The 21861-nt window shown below is 40.2% G+C and overlaps 1 protein-coding gene across 2 annotated transcripts; it reads left to right on the forward strand.

Moving 5' to 3' along the window:
* The first annotated feature begins 3401 nt into the window (after window positions 1-3401).
* LOC146471894 (hephaestin-like protein) lies at window positions 3402-21812 on the forward strand. 2 transcript variants are annotated; one of them, XM_085120466.1, is made up of 14 exons: window positions 3402-3686; window positions 9339-9772; window positions 10301-10606; window positions 11284-11605; window positions 12056-12242; window positions 13182-13419; window positions 14690-14857; window positions 15347-15559; window positions 16443-16689; window positions 17937-18176; window positions 18601-18826; window positions 19670-19990; window positions 20293-20449; window positions 20634-21812. In XM_085120466.1, exons 1-14 carry the CDS (start codon window positions 3514-3516, stop codon window positions 20735-20737), a joined length of 3336 nt encoding a protein of 1111 aa, XP_084976592.1. In that variant the 5' UTR covers window positions 3402-3513; the 3' UTR covers window positions 20738-21812. The 2 variants fall into 2 exon arrangements, with proteins under 2 accessions (XP_084976592.1, XP_084976591.1); XM_085120465.1 differs by lacking the exon at window positions 3402-3686 and adding an exon at window positions 7108-7407.
* Window positions 21813-21861: the final 49 nt, after the last annotated feature.

The raw sequence follows: 21861 nt of genomic DNA on the forward strand, positions 1-21861 counted from the left end.
ACAGAGACCGGTCATTTACAAGTAAATTAAGACTATCCTACTCAATTCTACATCTAATCTACATCTTTTCCACAAGTATCACTCAAATCACACCTTACTTTATAGTGCGCTGTAAACATGTTTACGACTGTAACTCAACCCGGCAAGGTCAGATGGTCCCAACCAGAGATAAGAATTGGTTTTGCCAAAATACACTAACAGGAAAGAACAACACAACTGTTCTAAGAAAATAGATAGAAAGGGAAACCAATCAGGCTTATAAAATCCTTAAGGAGGCCCAAGCAAAGGTTAAAGGAAGTAGGTAAACCTGTCCACAGCACAGCTGTTAACTCTAATCTTTTAACAACTGAACAGGAAAATGTCAAACAATCTGGACAATATCCATCAAAACTATCGAAAGGAAATAACAACTGTATTCTAAAATTAATTAAGTCAAAGCACACCCTTACATTAGCCTCACCGGCAACATTAGTTATTAGCAACATTTGTTCACAGCTTGTGGTAACTCAACCGTCTGAGCTGTGAAAATCAGAGGTCGCTTAACAACCGCAGCAACAACGCCGGCCAGACAAAACGTCACTGAACTAAATTAAAGTTCTTCAGTTTATCCTATTTTGCCACCGGGCTGAATTTATCCCTGAAGTGGGAAAACGTGGCTGAAAAATCATAGGATATAAAAGCAAAGACCGATACAGCGAAGAATGGTTTTAAATAGTTGTGTGATTATATTTAGATTCGTCGGTAAGGACTACCTTCTTGCTGTGCCCACTCGGGGCTCCGCGAAACTGCCTTCGATTTAGTTGTTTCACATTGATTTGCAGGGAATGCCTAAGAAATGTACGACTAAGGGCCCGTTAATTTTTCAAGTGAAGTTTTCCTTGGCGTCACTAAAAAAAAAATAAGTTACGTCACTTCGCGATTACTTTTTCCAATTCGTTCAACTTGTACGGAAACACAATGTGGTCGAGCCCTACAAAACAAGGAAGTAACATGTTGTACTATTATTTCTACGTGTTATCAAGCTTCAATAAGTACAACCACGTCTTCAAGTCCTTGACATTATTTATTGATCACACTAACGAACTTCTTCTGACAAGATCAAGATTTAAAGGCCAAGAACAGATTAATCTCATCGCTTTTATATCGTCCAAGCGGGAATTTGGCGGGAACTGTCAATCAGCTGCCAAAATCTCATCAATCGTAAATTTAGGCTAACGTAATGCCTTGCGCAGTAGTTCTTAAGCGAAAGTACGCTTGCGCACTAAAACAATTTACATATCAGTTTTCCTTCGAGTAACTTTCAGTGAGCGAAATGACTTTCTTCTTCAATTTTCAATGTCACCGCCAAACGACCTGGACAAAACAAAGCGAAGAGATTAATATAAAAATTACAAGGAACATTTTCATCTTTTTACAAATGAACATTCTTGGCTAAATACAAGAGAAATCAAACATTAAATGAAATTACATAACAACACTTTACAACGGAAACTTAAAATAGAACACAACCTTCTTGTCCGAATCTTGGTTCCTCCTTTTCCATAAATTAACTTGCCACCCGCTTACAACCTCGTATAGCTTTAATTAAAACTACAGTACGTGTTGGTACAACAGATCTGGTACAATAGGTATTTCCGTAGTAATTACTTAAGGATTAAAGGTCATTAAGGGTAAAAGTTAACTGGTACAAATTCAACCCGAAACACGGCGGAATTACACCAAAAACGAATAAGCAAGTTATTTCCAGTCATGCCCTGGAAGCAAGATAACTAAAGGTAGAAACTTAGAAAATGTGTGTTGAAAAGGCATAAACAACCTATTGTTACTTTTTAAAAACCAATTTGGGCGTAACTATTCATTGGTACGGTTTCCGAGGAAACACTGCAAAACAAGACTTCAAAACAAACTTTTGCTTCACATTGAATTGGTACCATGAGAAAACAACTTTTGATCAGCATAACTAAAATTATGTTTACAACAAACTATTGCGTTGAAAGATATGACTAACACGGTTTCAACTGATAATCTGAACAGTTCCAAGAAGTCCAGCTAAGAAGGCAAGGTGTCTCTTGTTGGTGACTTTCATTACAAGGTTCACCTTAATTCTCTTAATTAAACACAAGTAAATGGAATAACTGCACACTAAAATTATTGTTATTCAAACCGCAATACTTGAGAGTAATTATCAGCAATGAAATACCGTTTAATGATTAAAGTATCCAAATAAGGACCAAATTTAATAAAAACAACTTTAAAACTTTTACTTTGAAAAGAGTCTATTTTTATTGTATAACATTAATATGCTAGCGTCAAAGAATTTACCGTTTACCGAACACGTTTAATACAAACTGGGCTGTCAATTCCGAGTCACTGAAAGACAAGTTAACAGATCAGGACATGCTGTAATATTCTTGAATTTTCTTTACACAAACAGTCTCTTAGCATACATTTCATTGTCACGGAGTTATTTCGTTACAATCGGAGACTTTCGTTACATGTTTTGAACTTTGGACTTGCATGCAGACTGCCACGTTTCTTGAGAATCGTTCTTTTTTTTTTTTTAGGAAAGGTTTTTTTAACATGAGCTTGTACAATTTTGCAATTAATTAAGAATTTTGATGTTCTTATCAATTTTACGGAGCTCTTTTAGAAGGAATTCATCGTTTTGTATATCGTTGGAACGGTTTTAAACACTGTTATTTTGCCGTGAACAAATAAAATCTATCACATTCATTTTGTACTTTCAGTGTAGATTCTAAACTGGAGCAGGGGTGAAGCAGTGAATTTCGCTATTAACTCAGTTGAGAGTCTTAAGTCAGTGAATCCCTGAACAACAAAATAACAAGTTCCCTCATCTTCACGATCAAAAAGCGTCTTTCAATCAATATTATATTCGAGAGCTGGATAAAGATAAATATAACGAAAGGACTGCGACCGCGGTAAACAAGCTGTTTCATAAAAAAATCCTGATTGATTCTTTCCTCTCCCTTCCCACCGTCCCCCGCCTTCCTAAGTCCCTAATTTGTCTTCATTCGCCCGCCCCTCGCCCCCCACCCCGCCCCCCGTAACTCCCCGCTCCTTCATTCTCCTTGCGCGAAAGGCCTAAGGAGGGCTGCACTCGGAAAAAGAAAATCAGAGCTATCTGTGGAGAACTAGGGTTTTCGTTTCCGCGTAACCGACTAGAAAATTTGTCTAGCTATCATTTATTCACTAGCCTTAAAACAAAACATCACAAAATAATTCTGGTTTCTAACAAGTTTTAAAAATACGATAATCAATCGAGATTTTCTCTTCCGGGGGGAAGCCGTTACAAAACCCATTACAATAATCATTTGTATAACTGATTGATTGATTGATTGATTGATTGATTTGTATGACGTCAGATCGTGACATGCGACAGTGCATGTCTGATACGCAATCGTACGCTAGAGTTCGCTTGCTATAATCTGTGTTCTTGTCGATTCTTGGGCGCGTTTAGAGAGTCACTTCTTCACGTACTGAGCTCGACAGACCATGAAGTGTTTCAATTCAGTGTGTGTTTTGCTTTCTTGCTTCATATTAAGCCAAATTGTTTGTTTTGGCGCTGCCAGAACTCGGACATACTACATTGCTGCGGTGGAAACAGAATGGGACTACGCTCCAAGCGGATACAACAAAGTAAAAGGCGTTAAACTTGAGGATGACAGGTAGGGACATGTTACGGTCCAAGAGTTTTAAAAATTTATCAGACAGTGCATCTGAGGATTTTCAATTCCGTGTCTTTAATTTCTCGTGTCACCTACCAGAATTTTACGCTTCGACGACGTTCGAATGCATAATAGACCCAGTAGTCCACACTCCTCAAATTCGATGCAAACTAATTTTAATTGCAATTGCTTTATGGATGAAAGAATAATCGAAGTTTTACAGTTTGTGTGGGCGAAAACAAAACGAAGTCAACGAAGGCTTCCCCCCTTTTTTTTTCTTACTTTCGCTTTCTTTTGTTCCGGGAATTTTGTTTGCATGGCATGGGGTTAAAGTATATATTTTCTAACAAAATGGGTGCCAAATAACCTTAAAGAAGTTTATGGCTGTGTTAACTTGATATTGCATAACAGTTTTGGACCCTTGTGTTTGGCGATGAATACTAGAATGTGTGTGCGTGACTACTACAGAGAAATTCAAGATTGTCTACAAGCTGATTAATCCATCGGCGTGTTTGAATAATTTGCATTGCTGACCCTCTGTCTTTTAGTCACGGTCTATCGGTGACCTGAAATCATGTCTTCAGCATTTCTTTTTCCGTCACGATCAGAGAACATAATCAGAGGTTAGCCCTATAGATAATCTTTCGTTCACCATTAAATAAATCATCCCGTAAGAAAATGCAGTTGCGTAACAAGGCAAGAAAATGCGTGACAACAAAAGGAGTATTGTAACATTGCGTGACGAACTGCGAGCAAGCTCCTTCTCCCCCCCTCTCCCCTCCCACAAGAATTTGCTCGCAGGCTACAAAGCCTGCGAAAAGCGGAAGCAACACTTTAAACAGGAAATGCCGATATAAAAGGGGCCTGGCTTAGCCATTCTCACTTTCAGTTGTCAATCAACCATCGAGAATGTAAAATGATAAAATTGGCTCAGTTCTCGGAATAAACACTGTCATTTTAAACCGATACCTTATATTGCTGTGGTGATATTATGAAATTTGAGGCATTTTTTTAGAGGAATCTTGAGTCAACAACGTGCTACCACTGAGCGGTGTCTAAATTTGCATTTTACCCCCACAAAGAGGTGAAAGCCCTCTTATAGCGGAACTTCTTTTTTAAGAAAAAGAAAATAAATCGTTTATGTGACGTTCAAGGGCGTGAAACAAGAAGGAAATTAAAGGGCGTTATCACAGGGATTTTGCTATGTCTTAGTCAAAACTACACAAAATATATTAAAAAGTACCTTTGCTCAAACATGAAATTGCACGTAGAGCACCGTCAAGAACAAAGTAGTCGAGTGATTTCCCAAGGAAGAACAAACAGTTGAAAGTTATGAGTGATTTTTTCCAATACAAATGGGAAGAACTTGATGAAAAAATTGACCAATTGTTTTCTGGTTGTCAATTGTCATCCATTTTTTTCCTGATAGGTGAAGCTAAGCATAATCAATACTTGTTTCTGTGCAATGAACTGAATCATTGTTTTAACGCCGGTTTCCGTTGATACAAGAGAGGTTAATAGGCTTTTTTTTTGGCTATTCAAAGATAAGATTACCCCTTCAAAGAGCATAACGTGAACATAAACATGTGCGGAGCAGGGATGGCGCAGTGGTGACAGCATTCGCCTCCCACCAATGTAGCGCGGTTTCGATTCCCGGTCTCGGCGTCATATGTTGGTTGAGTTTGTTGTTGGTTCTCGTCTTTGCTCCGTGACGTTTTTCTTCGGGTACTCTGGTTTTCCCCTCTCCCCAAAACCAACACTTCTAAATTCCAATTCGATTTGGAAAGTGTCCCCAATTAGTGCTCTGTGCTAAAGACATACTTTGTTACTTGTTCAACTTTCCTTTGATGGACCAATGTTACGCCCAGTGTTGTCCAGCTTGTTCCAGCCAAGCCTCAGTTGATGGCCTCGTATAGTTGTCTTTACGTGCAATAATAAGACTTAGAGGTCTTTTGCTTTAGATCATTGGCTGGTTTTGAGCATTTCAACAGAATGCAATAAAACCTTGCGACTTATATGCAACTTTTGTTTTAACTTCGACGAGGGATGAAACAACCACGATTCCAGGTTCGTAGCATCGTTCGTCGGAAAAACTCAGCTGGACTTCACCAAAGTATACATAACAGCATAAATGCTTTTACAGTCGAACCTCCACTAACGGCCGCCTCTCCACAACGGCCACCTCTCTATAACGGCCACTTTTTTTTGTCCCGACGGACAGTCCATACATTAGCTCTTGTTTAAACCTCTCTACAACGGCCACCTCTCTACAGCGGCAACGGCCACTAAAGTACGTCCCCAACTGCCAAAATAACCTCTCGACAACGGCCAGTTCAGTACTTTATTGTAAAAACCTTTTTTTATAAACTGATGCAGTAATCGACATTTGTCTTTGGAATATTACGTTTCTGTATCCATTTTAATGATATACGTATTTTGATTGTGTTCCGTTTATATGCTGCAATAAGCATAAATTGTCTACAATCAGATATAGCGAATGTTGCGAACCTTGCTCGTTTCGTCTTGTTAACATTTTGTGATTCAAAACATTATTAACGTTTTATTGTGTACTTTATCTATATATATATTATTTAAGATTGGATTGCCATTATAGGCTACAGTAAGCATGAACTTGGCACAATAAACATGTTGTACTTCCCGAAAGAAAAGTGTCATATTACACCTCTACCTCCCCATAACGGCCACCTCTCCACAACGGCCACTTTCTTCTGTCCCCAAGGTGGCCGTTGTGGAGAGGTTCAACTGTATTTCAACTGGAGATAGCGTCATATACAATGTAGATGCCTTGAATAAAAGTCTTCTCATCGCCTAAGGTTGTACACTAAAACTTCCTTGTGTAAAATATGCAGTCACGAGTGATTAACGTTTGCGCGACTGCGGTTTTTTCTCTGGTTTCGTATCCCGAAAAAAATCGGATAAAACAAAATTCGTTTCAAACGTTAGATAAAAATAGTGACAAGACCTTAAATCGTAGAACATGGTCATCATTGAAAAATTCCACGCTTTGATGCACCAAGCAGGTATAACTCAATTGTCGTTAACAACAAATTTGGCGGCGGGATTTATGCTGTTAAAATTGTTGTTTTTTGCTCCTGAATCTGTTCATCACGTATCCCTGGCTTCCTTAAAAGACTATCACGAATAACAATAGTTTTCCGCTTGCTATTTTGCCGTAGGAGCAGTGAAATTCGCCAAAACAAACCGTGAAACAACTCTTCAAGTGAGAAGTCACAAGCTTGAGAAGCTTTGTGATGGCCATGAAATCAAAACAAGCCACAAAGAAAAAAAAAACAGTAATAAATAAAATGATAACATCCATGATCATTGATGCTTGAAAATTTATAAATGCAAAACCACGTTGTGCGATGAATATCAAGGGGGCGTGGAACACAACGGTCGCCGTCACGATCGTCTGCAGTCTGATGTGTCTCGACTTTCTGCGCTGAACGATTCTTGATATAAAACTACCGCACATATTACTTCCTTGAACGCTTCAGTGAATCCTTCGCGGACGGAACTTGTCAACCATGAAGCGTTTTAATTCAGTGTGCGTTTTGCTGTCTTGTTTCACATTAAGCCAAATTGTTTGTTCTGGCGCTGCCAGAACTCGGACATACTACATTGCCGCGGTGGAAAAAGAATGGGACTACGCTCCAAGCAGATACAACAAAGTAAAAGGCGTTAAACTTGAGGATGACAGGTAGGGACAGATGTTACGAAATCACAAGATGCAGTTTATCAAATGGAGAGCGATTAGATATAATCAATTTTTATCAGACAATTTGACAGTGTCTCTGTACGTGTATTGTGTGCGCTTGACTAGACAATTATTAACTAACGAAACCTCGTGCTGTCTGATAAATCAGGTACGGTAAACCAGTTGAGAACAAGTCATAATGGACACTTCACTTGCTTCTGAAGAGACAAGAGAGAACAAATTCATATAATTCATACCAGAATTACACGAAATAGAACTCCTCCGTCCTCTTACCAATAAATACGGAGAAAACCTCGCGCTTCGACGCTTGGAATGTAAATTAGTTCACATGCTTACAACTGCGGTACAGGGCTTATTTGTTTGTCTGTGCAGTCCAAACGGAATTTTTGTATCAAAGAAGGTGCAATCATCCATTTGTACTCTGCGTCGTGAAAACAGAATATGTGGTAACATCGCGATAATGTTTCCTTTTAATTCTCTTTTTCTTTAATAACTCCTGGAATTTCCGGGTTTACACGACTCGTGTGCGTTGAGTTTGGCAAATAAGCCCCGTCTGCACGAGAAATTATATATGGCAATTTTTATGTGGCAATTTTTATTTGACCGTGTAGATGACGAAAAACGACCAATTTTTATGTGACAACTGCATTTGCTGAAAAACTGGCGTGTTAGTTTTTATGTGGCAAATAAAAATTGCCACATTGTCCGTGTAGACGAGATGCCACATAAAATGTGACAATTTTTCCAACGTCATCTGTAGAACCCAGTCCCTACAGTCCCTAACATTTGCGCATCCAGCATGGCGCCATCTTGCTTTTTGCCTTTCCATGGTCATCTCCGCTGTGTGAAATTATTACTGACGCAAATTAACAACAAATATTTGTCGATTCATCTACATGGGCAAATAGAAATTGCCACATACAGTTGCCACTTAAAAATTGCTCGTGTAGACGGGGCTATAGCTTCAAGACCTTCAAGCACTCACGTGCAAAGGGAGGAGCGAGGATGAAAATAACCTGTCTTTGTTACTCCGAATTTCACTGAATCCATATACAACTACTTTAATTTTTAAAAATTTAAGAAAGATTTGAATCACGTTTACGCCAAACGCGCGACAGCACGACAGCAAGCGGCAGAAATGAGCACGTGACCATTCTAAATCTCTCTATTGTCCGAAAGCTTACGCTAGAAGCCCCCAAGGTGATATGGGTAATTTATTTATAACAGTGATCATCATTTAAATAATCACCCAGACAAATGTTTAGTATTTCTTTCCATGCTATAGCACTGACAACCGTGAAATTTCAGCCGAATTACACAAGATTTACAGCTACCCATACCAGCTTTCAACACTGCATAGCTCAGTATATCAACCTTCTCGGATTATCCGGGAGTCTCCTCTATGCGGAAGGAATCGCCCAGCCTTCCGCACAAGTTACCAAATCTTCCTGGTAACAGCGAATTTTGTCCATTTCTCGCAAGGAAATAAGGGTTTTTTTAGTTAAAACTCTCGAAATTTCTTCTAACAAACCAAGTTTCGGTGTTTCAAATTTATGCTACAGTTCCTGGGTGTATTTTCGTCCATCTTTGGCTCAATCTGTTACAGATGTTTACTGAGTCTGAAGAAAATGGGTTGATTTTGCAAAGTGAATTACAATGTGCTTACAATTGAGATTAAAAAAATTGACTAAGTGAAAACAAAGATTTTCAGGACTCCTGCTTCAGGTTATTTTAATTAATCGAAGATAAGGTGACATCTGATTTATCTTACGTTTTTATCCCCGTTTATCTTGACGAATTAATTTCTGTTTTGTGCTGGGTTTTTTTTCTCGGACCGTTACGCTTATTTCCTGTTCTGAGACGAACAATTTTTCTTCCATGATAAACACGAACGTTGATGTTACTTCCTGTAGTGATGCTGCAGTCTTCACCACCAGAGGTGCCCGCACCATAGGGCGCGTCTACAAAAAGGTGCTGTTTCGAGAGTACGTTGATGGTACCTTCACAAAAGAAAAGCCTCGCCCACCCTACCTGGGGTTCCTAGGTCCCATCGTGAAGGGCGAAGTGGGAGACACGATTGAGGTCCATTTTAAGAACAAGGCCAACGGAACCTTTTCAGTACATCCACATGGGGTCTTTTACTCGAAAGACTCGGAAGGGGCCCTCTACGAAGACAAGACAAAGGGAGCTGATAAGAAGGATGATCGCGTGACATATGGCGGCAGTCATACGTACACTTGGATATTAACTCCGGACCACGCCCCAGCTGACCATGATGAATCTTGTCTCACGTGGATTTACCACTCCCACGTGTTACCACATAAGGATATCAACACCGGACTGTTAGGTAGGGATGATCAAAATCACATTTTATGCATCAACCAGCTTAAAACAAAATGAACGCCGTGTTTGTGATATTAAAGGGGAAGTATCATGGGGTTTTTGACCTCTTCTGTTAAAAATGGTGAAATAAGACCTTCATAGTTCTAGAACAACGAGAGGAGAGAAATCAACTCAATTCTTGACAGGAACAACTCGTACTCTGTTCTAGCGCATTTTGGAAGTAAAAAATGCGAAAACTTGAAAAATATTAGCCTAACAATTTTTAAGTTTCAATCCATTCCGACCTACTCTGTCTCTGGCCAGAGGCACTAATCGACAGTTTATTGCACTGGGGTGATAATTTATAACAAAACTAGACAATTAGCTTTTTGTTTCTGTTGTTAGACAAACATTTTCGGGTTTTGAAATGACATAAAATTTTCGTGATACTCAGTTCCCCTTTAACAATGATAATAATTTTGATTACAGCTTATGTGCAGTTTTCTTGACGCGTGAACGCGTTTCGGTTTTATCTTCATTTTATCAATCACAGGTATCTTACTGACTTGTAAAAAGGGAGCTTTATCTGAAGATCCAGCACAAGGAGTAGACAAAGAGTTTGTAGGCTTGTTCACTGTGCTGGATGAGAATGAAAGCTGGCTTTTGGACGAAAATATACAGACGTACTGTAGCGATCCAGCAGGCGTGGTCAAAGACGACGAAGGTTTCAAGGAGAGTAACAAGATGCACGCTATAAACGGCTACTTCTACGGAAATGTTCCCGACTTGAACATGTGTTTAGGAGATACTGTCAGATGGCATCTGGCTGGGATTGGAAATGAAGTAGATCTTCACACGGGTGAGTTGGCGAGATTGATTTTATATCACAACGAACGAACAAATGAATGTTCAGTACGCTGCAGTGCAGTACAGTGTGCAAATTATAGTAATTAAAATACTAGTCATCGCTGAAGATTTTTAACCGAGTTTAAATAAAGAACTACTACTACTACTACTACTACTACTACTACTACTACTACTACTACTACTACTACTACTACTACTACTACTACTACTACTGCTGCTGCTGCTGCTGCTACTACTACTGTAGTACAGTGTAGTGTAGCGTACCCGAATGCGATGACGCATGTGTAGTCTTGTATCAACTAAAGAACAGATAAAAAGGTTATTAATTATATTTTTTAAAAAATGTAAAATAAAGTCAAATGTATAGAATTGCTTTGTTAATAATACTGGCAAAAGGAGGAGGGAGGAAAGGAAAGGTAGAAAGCTTACCGAAAGAAAGAAAGGAAGGAAGGAAGGAAGGAAGGAAGGAAGGAAGGAAGGAAGGAAGGAAGGAAGGAAGGAAGGGAGGGAGCTAAGGAGGAGGGAGGTAAGAAGAGAAGGAAGCCAGGAAAGGGGGGAGGGGGGGGGTGGAGAAAGAAAGGAAAAGAAGGAGGGAGGGAGAAACAAATTAATTAAAGAAATAAATGTGGTGTAGTATCTACTTTGTTTTAATTAATTGTTTAAAAACAGCTTATTTCCATGGACAAACCTTCACAATTGACGGTCATCGGAAAGACGTCGCTTCGCTTCTACCGGCTACTTTTGTGACGGCAGACATGAAGGCCTTAAACCCTGGCACGTGGATGCTGAACTGCCTTGTTAACGATCATTACAACGCCGGTATGTACACCTTGTTCAACGTCACGAAGTGTGAAGGAAAAGGTGGTTACGTTCCGACTGTCAGTGGCGGGAAAAAGCGGACGTACTACATTGCGGCAAATGAGATGGATTGGAATTATGGGCCATCTGGAATGAACAACATTGACGGCATGAGTCTGACTAAACCGGATAGGTAAGAACTGTAAATTGAACAATTCTTGTTTTTCGGCGAGGCTCTTCCTTTCTCTTAGACTTGCCACGAAGTCGCGACAGCGAGCGACGAATGTCGCGTGAAGTCGACACTTTGCAACGAGGAAACCAAAACCAACATAACATAAAGAGTGGCGAGGGAAAATAATATTGGAAAGGGCTTTTAGAAAGTCTATCTTTCTCTCTGCTTGCTGGGATACTTGTTTGGTGTTAGTGGCCCGTCCCAGTCCTCCTCAATCAGAGAGCCTTTGCTCTCTATAATGATTACAGAATCAATTCCTTGGCCATTTTGTGAAGTTCGGAAGAAGAAGTTCAGATTTCTATTCTCGAAACGGAACCCAAGCCCTCGAAATTTGTTTTCTTTGGGTTCGATATTATGTATAAACGCGGTCTTGGCCCCTAAGAATATCTCCTTGTTGTTTCTTTGCTTCAGCGATTCAGCCGTTTTCTTTACGCAAGGTGACCATCGGATTGGAGGCACTTACATCAAAGCAATTTATGAGGAGTACACGGACGGTACCTTTACAACTAAAAAGCCGAAACCTGGACATCTTGGCTTCCTGGGACCGGTGATTCGAGCAGAAGTCGGGGATATGATCGAAGTGGTCTTCAAGAACAACGTAAGGAAACTAAAATTTTAACTGATCTGACGTCTCAACTTTCTTTCACACAGTTCTTTGGTTTCCATTGGGAGAATACAGGTTTAGTTCAACAAACAATGTTTTATTTTAGCTCCTTTTCTTTTAAGCGTGTCTTAGCCTTGGTGTGAACGCGGCACAACGCCGCGTTCACACCAAGGCTAAAACACGTTTAAAAGCTCTTTAGTTAAACATGGTTTCTTCCTAGGAGTTGCTTACTAAAGTTCTTTGTTTCAAATTTAAACCGAAGGGAGCACAAGGTAGACCTTACTTGAAATCTGTGTAAGATTCAGTCTTTCAAGTCCGTCACTAATTTTCATTTTTTCAACCTTGTTTAACTAAACATGTTTAGTTGGTGTGAATAGGGCTTAATTAGGAACATTCAGATTTGACTACGAGTACGAGATTGAGTACAAGTAGGGCTTTTCAAATCCAGTTTGCGTGGTGTAAACAACTGCTTGTTACACCAATCTTGTTTCTAGGGTCTTCTTATCTGCTGGTAAACAGCGGGAAAAGCGAGAGTTCTGGGGATGTCACTGATTTGAAATTTGAAAGTCGTATTTGTACTCTGATCTGAAGATCCCTTTTAGCCAGAATTAACCGATAAAGAGAGTTCAAACTGTATGAAAACGTTCCAGAGGCAAGGAGAGGGCTGCTAGGGACTGCTAGGATTTATTAAAGACGTTAGAACCCCCGAGATTTCAAAAGATAATATCAGAGCCGTAGATTCAAGCGTCGTGCCGGCGACAGCGTACGAGGGTGTATGACAGCGACAAAAAGAGCATTTGAAGATCAAACAAGGATAAGAGTTTATCTTGAATCGATTCTACTTTAGAAAAAGCAGTTTCAAGAAAGATATCATTCTAGTCGAGCACTTTAATGCTTCTTTGTTTCTGTGTTTTAATTTTACTGCACGACTAGGCCAGCCGTAACTACAGCATTCAGCCACACGGTGTCTTCTTCAACAAATCTAACGAGGGAGCCTTGTACGAAGATCGTACATCCGGGGCTGCGAAGTTAGACGATAATGTGCGACCAGGCCAGATGTACACATATCGGTGGACTGTGCCCGAGGAAGTGGGGCCAACAAGTACTGACGCACAGTGCGTCACGTGGTTGTATTCTTCCAGTGTGGATCCTGTTAAGGACACTTATTCCGGTGAGCGCACGTGTTTTAGCCAACAGGGAGTTTGCTATGGGCAGAAGTACAGTGAAAAAATGCTCAAATAAATTCGTATAGCGCATAATTCCATGACGAGGTGATCAAATGCGCTTTACAGTATGGGAACACTCTCCAGATCGAATTGGAATTTGAAAATGTTGTTTTTTAAGGAAAGGGGAAAACCGGAGTAGTATACCCGGAGAAAAACCTCTCGGAGCAAGGGCAAGAACCAACAAAAAACTCAACCCACATATGACGCCGAGTCCGGTAATCGAACTCGAGCCACATTGGTGGGAGGCGAGTGCTCTCACCACAGCGCCCTCCCTGCTTTCCTACAGTTAGCATTATATAGACGTTAAATCGTTAAAGGCCACCGAAACTCCATTTATTTAATACGACATTCTTACGTGCAACAAAATGTTGGTCGCATAAATGGGATGGTAGGATTAGCAAAATGAATGCATCGGTCTCGCTTGGGCTTAAAGAATGACCTTACCCCTTTTAAAGTGCCTATGAAGCGAAAATTGTATTTAGGTAGTTATAAAATTTACCCTTTCAAACACGGGATTTCAAAGTTTGAGATTGCTGGGGTAAAAATTGCCGATTTTGTGAGCGCTCAAAGTTGGGCTATTTTGCCTTCAAAAATGGTATTCGAATCGCGCGGCCAAAATGCCAGGTGACAATAACCGCTGACGTCAGATTGGTGCCAAGAATTGTAATTCATCATGGCGGAAGAGAAGAAAGATAAGCGACAGCGAGGGCGATATTGCGTTGCTGGTGTCCGTAACAAAGAGAGTTGCCAGAATCGATCGTTCACAGAATCGCTAGACATGCTTTTCTCTTTCTACAATCCTTTTCGGCGGCAAGAACGGAATGAAAGTTAACAAACTTTTGGCACCAACGTGACGTCACCACTTGGAATTCAGCATAAAACTCGACCCAGTCCTCTGACCATTTTTGAAAGCAAAATAGCCCAACTTTGAGCGTTTGTAAACTCTACAAGTTTTACCCCAGTACTCTAAAACTTCGGAATCGTACATGTTAGAGTGCAAATTTTATAACTACACAAAAGCAATTTTCGCTTCATAGGCACTTTAAGCCACAGTATCAATGTACAGATTCTCTTCACTAATCTCTATCTATTTGTTATAGTACTAGTTGGGAGAATTTAAATGTCAAGACGTTTTACCTTTACTGATCATGTTTTACATTCTCACGACCTGTTTGTTTGATCAAGTAATGATAATATGATGTTGTTTACCAACAGGTTTGTTCGGTCCTCTGTTAACTTGCAAGAAGGGATCACTAAATGACGATAACACACAGAAAAATATCAGCAAAGAATTTGTGCTGCTTTTTACCGTCACAGACGAGAGCGTATCTTGGTATCACGAGAAGAATAAGCAAAAGGCGAACAAGCCAAACGAAATCGTTGGTATGGTACTTTCTATACAAACGCGTTAAACTTTCGATTCAGATAAGATCGATACCTTCTTTAGCTAAGAAGGTTGATACCCACTGTTGGTTAAGAGATCGATACCCTCTGAAGCTAAGAAAATCCATACCCTCTGTATCTAAGCTAAGACAGGCTATATTTGACATATTAGTGACAATGGAAACAAACGGTACCCGACCCTTCAACCAAAGGTTCAAGTAAAAAAATAGAATTTAGGTAATCTAACGTATAGTTTGACGTTTCAGTCAGTATTGAATGGCAGTTAATTTTCGAAAGAAATCGAGGGCATGTTTCCTTTTGGTCAACTCTTGTCGTTTGTGATTCTATCTTTTGTCAGTCAGTATTGAATGGCAGTTGAATGGCAGTTAATTTTCGAAAGAAATCGAGGGCATGTTTCCTTTTGGTCAACTCTTGTCGTTTGTGGTTCTATCTTTTGTCCCCTGACAATATTGTTGTGTATATTTTCAGATGATAATGAAGATTACATGGAAAGCAACAAGATGCACGGCATAAACGGCTTCCTCTATGCCAACCTACCCGAACTGGACATGTGCTTAGGTGAAGTCGTGTCCTGGCACGTGATTGGCTTAGGAAATGAAGTGGACATGCATACGGCTTATTTCTATGGCAACACTTTCCTTCATAATGGCAATATGAAGGACACGCTCAGCCTCCTGCCAGGTATTGTAAATCGCGGCAATGAAGACTAGCCTCGCTTTGTGCTTTGACAGTCTTTTACAACTGTAATTGTCACAATAAGCATAAAATGACTTGTTTATGGCTTCTTGAGCCCTCAAGTGTGAGTGAGAATAGCTCGGAGATCTAAGGGGTTTCCAATTGCCTGTTTTCATGTAATATATCAAACACGAGGAAGAGTGTTTCCTCCGATTTCCAAAGACCGAGAAGTAGGCTGGAAAAACGAGACGCAGCCGAGTTTTTTTTAAACCAACTTCGAATTGTCTTTCGAGTGTTTGATATAGCTTCTCAAATAATTCTTAACTGTTAATAATTCGTGGAGAAATTTAAAGCAAGAGTTCACCAAATTTATGATAATTAAGATCACATTTCCAAACCACCTTCACGGTAGTGCTTTCCTTTGTTTTCTCTCCGCGAATTTATTGAGTTCGATAAAACTATATAAACTTTTTTTTACCTGCCTATACAATTAACTTTCGGTACTACAACGGAATAATCAGAAGAGTTTATGGCTTATGTTTTGCAGTCAATAACTTGAGCCACATCATACAAAGATAGCGAGTAAATTTGGTCATTCGCATAATTTACAACCATCATTCAAGAGCAATTCAGTTGATTTTACTCCGTGAGGGGGTGGGGGTGGGGGTGGGGGATGCGTCACACTTCCTAGCGACCACTTTTTGAACCCTTCGGCACACGCTCAGTCCACTCATACTTTGTGATCATCCCCTTAATTCTCACCAGTGAGAATATATATTTGGTTCGGTTTTGTCCAACTGATTGGTTGGAACATATACAGTTAATTGCAAAGTCGTTCATCTCGTGAGAACAACACAACATGCAACTATAAATAATGATTTTTTTTCAGGGGTATTTGCAACTTTAAGAATGACCCCAGATAACGCAGGAGAATGGGCACTAGTCTGCCGGACCAATGATCATTATTCAGCGGGAATGCAGGCGAAGTACACTGTGAAGGGCGACTGTGGAACCGCTCCTCCCGCAACTCCTTCTGGGATAGTTCGTCGCTATTATATTGCAGCAGTTAAGGTTGAGTGGGATTATGCACCTACCGGACAGGATGTGTTAGAAGGAGTTCCACTGGATAAGAGCGAGTGAGTTTAACTTGTTACATGTACATCTTTATAGAGCGGTTTTCTATTAGTGTTTTAAAACCAAACGAAAGTAATTTCTCTGGCCAATCACAACAGGCGTAAACAGCGCAATGAACCAATCAGAAATCGAAGCAAATACACGTAGCCGACGCCAAGCGCGGGAAAACGCGTGCGGCCAAGCACGATTGGTTTTTGTTTGGCTTCTCATTGGGTGAGAAAATGGCGCGAACTTTGCCAACCAATTATTGAGTCTAGTAAAGCAAAACTAACGCAAACGCGAAATTATTTTCGACAGTCAATTGAAATTCGCTCCATATACCGTAAAATGAACACCCGAAAAAAAAACCTTTGTACGAAATTAGCGCTGTGCTGATTTTAAATGGCTTGAAAAATATATAAACTAGAAGGAAAGGAGCGCTTTCAAAATCCAAGAAGGCGACTGGTACTTTTACCCATAATTCTTAGTGTACGAGAACCCTAAAAACGCTCATAAAAACGCACAGAAAAATTATCAAAATTTCAATCCTAGTATACACGATGTTGATACTGATTACAGGGACGAATTTCGCAAAAGAATATAGCTTTCTATATGCCTAATGGCTGTGTTAGGTTCGCTAGGTATTGTGGTAAAATTTACAGCCACAGTCTTTTTCCTATTTCTTCATCGATATCTGTAGCACGTCTCAACTCGTAGATCATCTAATATAAGGACGGGAACAAGACGTTAAAATTTTTAGATGTTTGCATAACTTGCGGTATAAATTCTGCTCTTAGAAGTAGAAATGTTTCTTAATCTGATTTTGGCTTTTTGTCCGCTCTGTCAAGCCCGCCAAGAGGCTTATTCAGGGCTTATCCAGTTCTACAAGTTCATTTTGGAGACTAAGGTCGCTATTTTTGTGAAGAACCAAATCCTTTGGATGTCACAACAATCTGATTCAGAAGTTCACTGCCAATTCATAATCTTTTTTCTGAATGCAATTTGGTTATTTTCATTTTAGTAGGGAAGATGTCCTAGGCTTTATCTCTTTGGAGACAAATTGTTTCCCCGAGCTTTCTTATACAGAGAGCTGCACGCCGAAAAATTATTAGGGAAAAAGAGAAAAACAAACAACGAGAAAAAAACTGCATGTATGAAGACTACAAAACGAACTTGGCTAGTGTAATGCGTGCTATCGCAACTGCCGTAACCTCCAGTTTACTTTGCGAATGTTTGATTTATTTACTTCGACTTGTTTCATTTGTTTCAGTGAAGCCAAAACATTCACCGTCAATGGAGACAAGCGAATAGGCCGGAAGTATCAGAAAGTTGTTTACCGTGAGTACACCAACGCTCAGTTTAATCAACAAAAGGAGAGGAGCAAGGCTCAAGAACATCTGGGGGTATTGGGCCCGATGATACATGCTGAAGTTGGAGACACAATCGAGGTGGTGTTCAAGAACATGGCTAACCGCCAATTCTCCATGCATCCACATGGTTTATATTACAGGTAGATAACAAAAACTATTATGTTTTGATTTGCGCGTCTTACTTTAAGAGATTTACATAAAGAATGAGGCTACCGGAGTCGGCTACTATATTGCAGTTGATCGGTATTCCTCCAAATTTGAAGCGTAGAAAAGATCATTCTCAGTACATGTAAATGTTTGAACCGCGGATGAAAGATCAAATAGAAGAAAGATCGTCGCAGTTACTACGCAACTTAAGCAGTTGCGAAAAGAAAGCCTGAAAAAAATTTCGACTTGAACAAGCCTTGAACAAGCCTTTCAAGCCTAAATTTTTTTCAGGCTTTCTTTTTTAGCACTCCTCGTGCTATGGACGATAAATAAATTACTTTACGTCACTTTTGGTTTAACTCATAATGTTGTTGCTGCTTTTTTATTTTCTTGTAACCACATGTCATCTTGATTTAGCAAAGGGAACGAGGGCTCGAACTACCAAGATGGGACAACAGGTGCAAGTAAAGAAGATAACGCAATAAATCCCGGTCAAAAATTCAAGTACATTTGGAAAGTGCCTGAACGTGCGGGGCCCTGGAAGAATGGTCCTTCATGCGCCACATGGGCCTACTATTCAGATGTGAACCCAATAAAGGACACAAACAGCGGACTCGTGGGACCACTGATCATATGCAAAAAGGTCAGTGGGAGTAGCTTGAATTAATGCCTATTTAGACAGAAAACTTTGTTTGTTTGGCATTCTACGACAAGCCTTTGATGCTAATTAGGGTCTTTTATCCGAGAGAAATAAGTCGCAAACTGAAAAGCTTTGAAAAATATCAATTAAGGTCATGACTTAGCTAAGTCATTCCTCGTAAAAACAGCAAATTCTCGTGTACTTCTCGACTAAGTGAAGCGTAAGCTCCGGTTTTCTCTCTCGCACAAAAGGTCCTACCAGAGAGAGATTTAGAATCACCTTACGGCAAACGAGATTCGCGTTTATATTTTCTTGAAATAATTAGAAGATAGATGAGAACAGTGCAAAACAATTCTGCCCTTTCATGCGAACTCCAAACTACTCAGTTTTTACTGAGAAACTGAAAACAGCGAGCGGCAAATGAACTAGGCTAAACATGGTCACGTGGTCATATCTGCCGTGTCCCGTTTGCCATAAACGTGGTTCTACATCTCTCTGTTATTTCGTGTAAACCAGACCTACAAGTTGCTTGTGATTGTTGGACTTGACATGCAGTGTACGTTTAATGTATGATTCTAAACGTGTCTTAAGCCCCGGCTAAATATTTTAGCATTCATTACCACACTGCCAATATTTGCTGTATAAACGGCCCTGGCTACTGAAACGTTCTGTAAACATCGTTGTATAAAATTTTGTCGGTTCAACAATGTTAGAATGTTTAACATCCCATGTAAGAAGATGTTGGACAATGTTTTTTGACAATGTTCCTAAACTACAAAGTACTATCCCTCCCCTCCCTTAGCGCGAGATGAACATATGTGTTGACTTTACTTTTTACCTTACCAGGGTACCCTGAAAGAAAACAACGCCCGAACTGATATTGATCACGAGTATGCACTCATGTTTACGGTCCTTGATGAAAATGAGAGCTGGTTCTTGGACGAAAACATCAACAAATACTGCAAAAACCCAGGAGATAAGGCAACCCTAAAGGCAGACGAAGATTTCCAGGAAAGCAACAAGATGCATGGAATAAACGGATTCGTCTTTGGTAACTTGAAGCACCTGGAAATGTACCAGAAGGAGAAAGTGGACTGGTACCTAGTTGGTATGGGAAACGAGGTGGACATGCACACGGTGCATTTTCATGGACAAACATTTCTTAACGTAAGTGATAGTCGGCAGTCAAATCCCCAGAACTCTCGCTCCTTCCCTTTGTTTACCAGCAAATAAGGAGACCCTAGAAACAAAATTGGCGTGACAAGTGGTTATCTAAACCACGCAAACTAGATTTGAACAGCCGTACTGGTACTCAATCTTGTACTCGTAGTCAAATCTGGAGGCCCCTAATAATCAAAGGTTAGGGAGTGCGTTCGATGTCACCAAGTTGGTGATGATGTCATCCGCCCCTGTAAAATCTGCGGGGATGCCAGGATGATGTTTATAATTTTCAATTATTTGTTTTGCAGAAACATGTCGCTTATCACCGAGAAGACGTGTACGACCTTTTCCCAGGAGTCTTTGCAACCGTGCATATGATTCCGGACAGCGTGGGAGAGTGGATGCTGCATTGCCACGTGAATGATCACATGACCGGTGGTATGGAAACAGTTTATTCTGTTTATGGTAAGTTTTATTTCTTTGTCGTTCAACAAGCTAACATTTAATACACTGAGAATTCAATCGTGTTCTTCGAACCAGCGTATGTGTGGTAACCTATTGATCATTAAGAACTTAATTTAATTATTATAACAGGGAATTATAATCTCAAAATTTTAACATTAACCGTGCCCGTGTTTCGATCCAACAGATGAATCCCAGAAGCCTGTTCCACCGCTAAGCACCGCGGGCTCACTTGTGTCCAGCAGCTTTCTCATCTGTTTGCTGTCCGCTGTTATTGTGGCTCTATTTTGAAGGCTTGTTGTGGAAACAAGAACAAACTAGTACTGTGTAAAGAACGCTAAATTTAGAGCAGTAATAAAGGAGCTTGAGCATTCCGCCAGTCAAAGAGCTGCCAACCGAACTGACGGACTGACCACGTGACTGATGCACCGTGCTGTCTAATTTTTAGACCAAGCGTGCGATGGACCTGTAATCCTATCGCCCACGGTGATCTCACGAATGACGGACCAACTGACTGGAGACCAACTGACGTATTGACCAATAAACAGATCGGGAATAACTAACTGAGCAACCGACCGTCTGACAGCCCACATCACCTGAGTGACAGAATCACCGACAGACGGGCTGAGTAGACAGTATGACTGACCGATTGGTAAACCAACAGACTGAATGCAGACCGACCGCCTGTCTGCCTGACCAAATGATGGACGAACCCGACCGTCAGACTGACTTGTATGGTCAACCAACCGTCTGATGGACTAACTAACCGACCAACCTCTAGATGATAATTGCACAGAAGTCACGTGTTAGTATACCGAACTCGTGCAAATGAACAGACGTCTGGTGGATAGATCATCAACCACCCTTTGGACTAACTAACTGACCAACCTTTGGATGGCTATTGCACAGTAGTCACGTGTTAGTAAACCGAACTCGTGCAAAAGGATGCTCACTGTCCGTTGTGGGGTACTTATTAAACAACTTAGGTAGGCATTCAGATTTTTTGTAGCAAAATTTCGTAAAAAAAAAGTCTTCCAAAGGTAAAAAAGGTTCATCTTCGTAGAAATGTCTCAATTCATGTTAGGTGAGGAACATTATGAGATGTAATTCCTCGCAGTGTTCAGGGAAAGTAGAGAGGTTAATGAAAATGAGCTTCAATGTCATTTTAATTTTCGTCCATGTTATTTTAATTGTTCATCATGTGATTTTAGTCTTCGTAGAAATGTCTCAATTCATGTTAGGTGAGGAACATTATAAGGTGTAATTTCCTCGCGGTGTTCAGGGAAAGTAGAGAGGTTAATGAAAATAAGCTTCAATGTCATTTTAATTCTCGACCAGGTGTCATTAAAGATTTTAGTGTTTTCAACATTTTGGTGATGCCAGTTTCTAGAAACCCATTGAATAAAAGATCAGTC

This window comes from Pavona decussata, unplaced genomic scaffold (assembly GCF_977016875.1).
Source record: "Pavona decussata unplaced genomic scaffold, jaPavDecu1.1 SCAFFOLD_102, whole genome shotgun sequence".
NCBI lineage: Eukaryota > Metazoa > Cnidaria > Anthozoa > Scleractinia > Agariciidae > Pavona > Pavona decussata.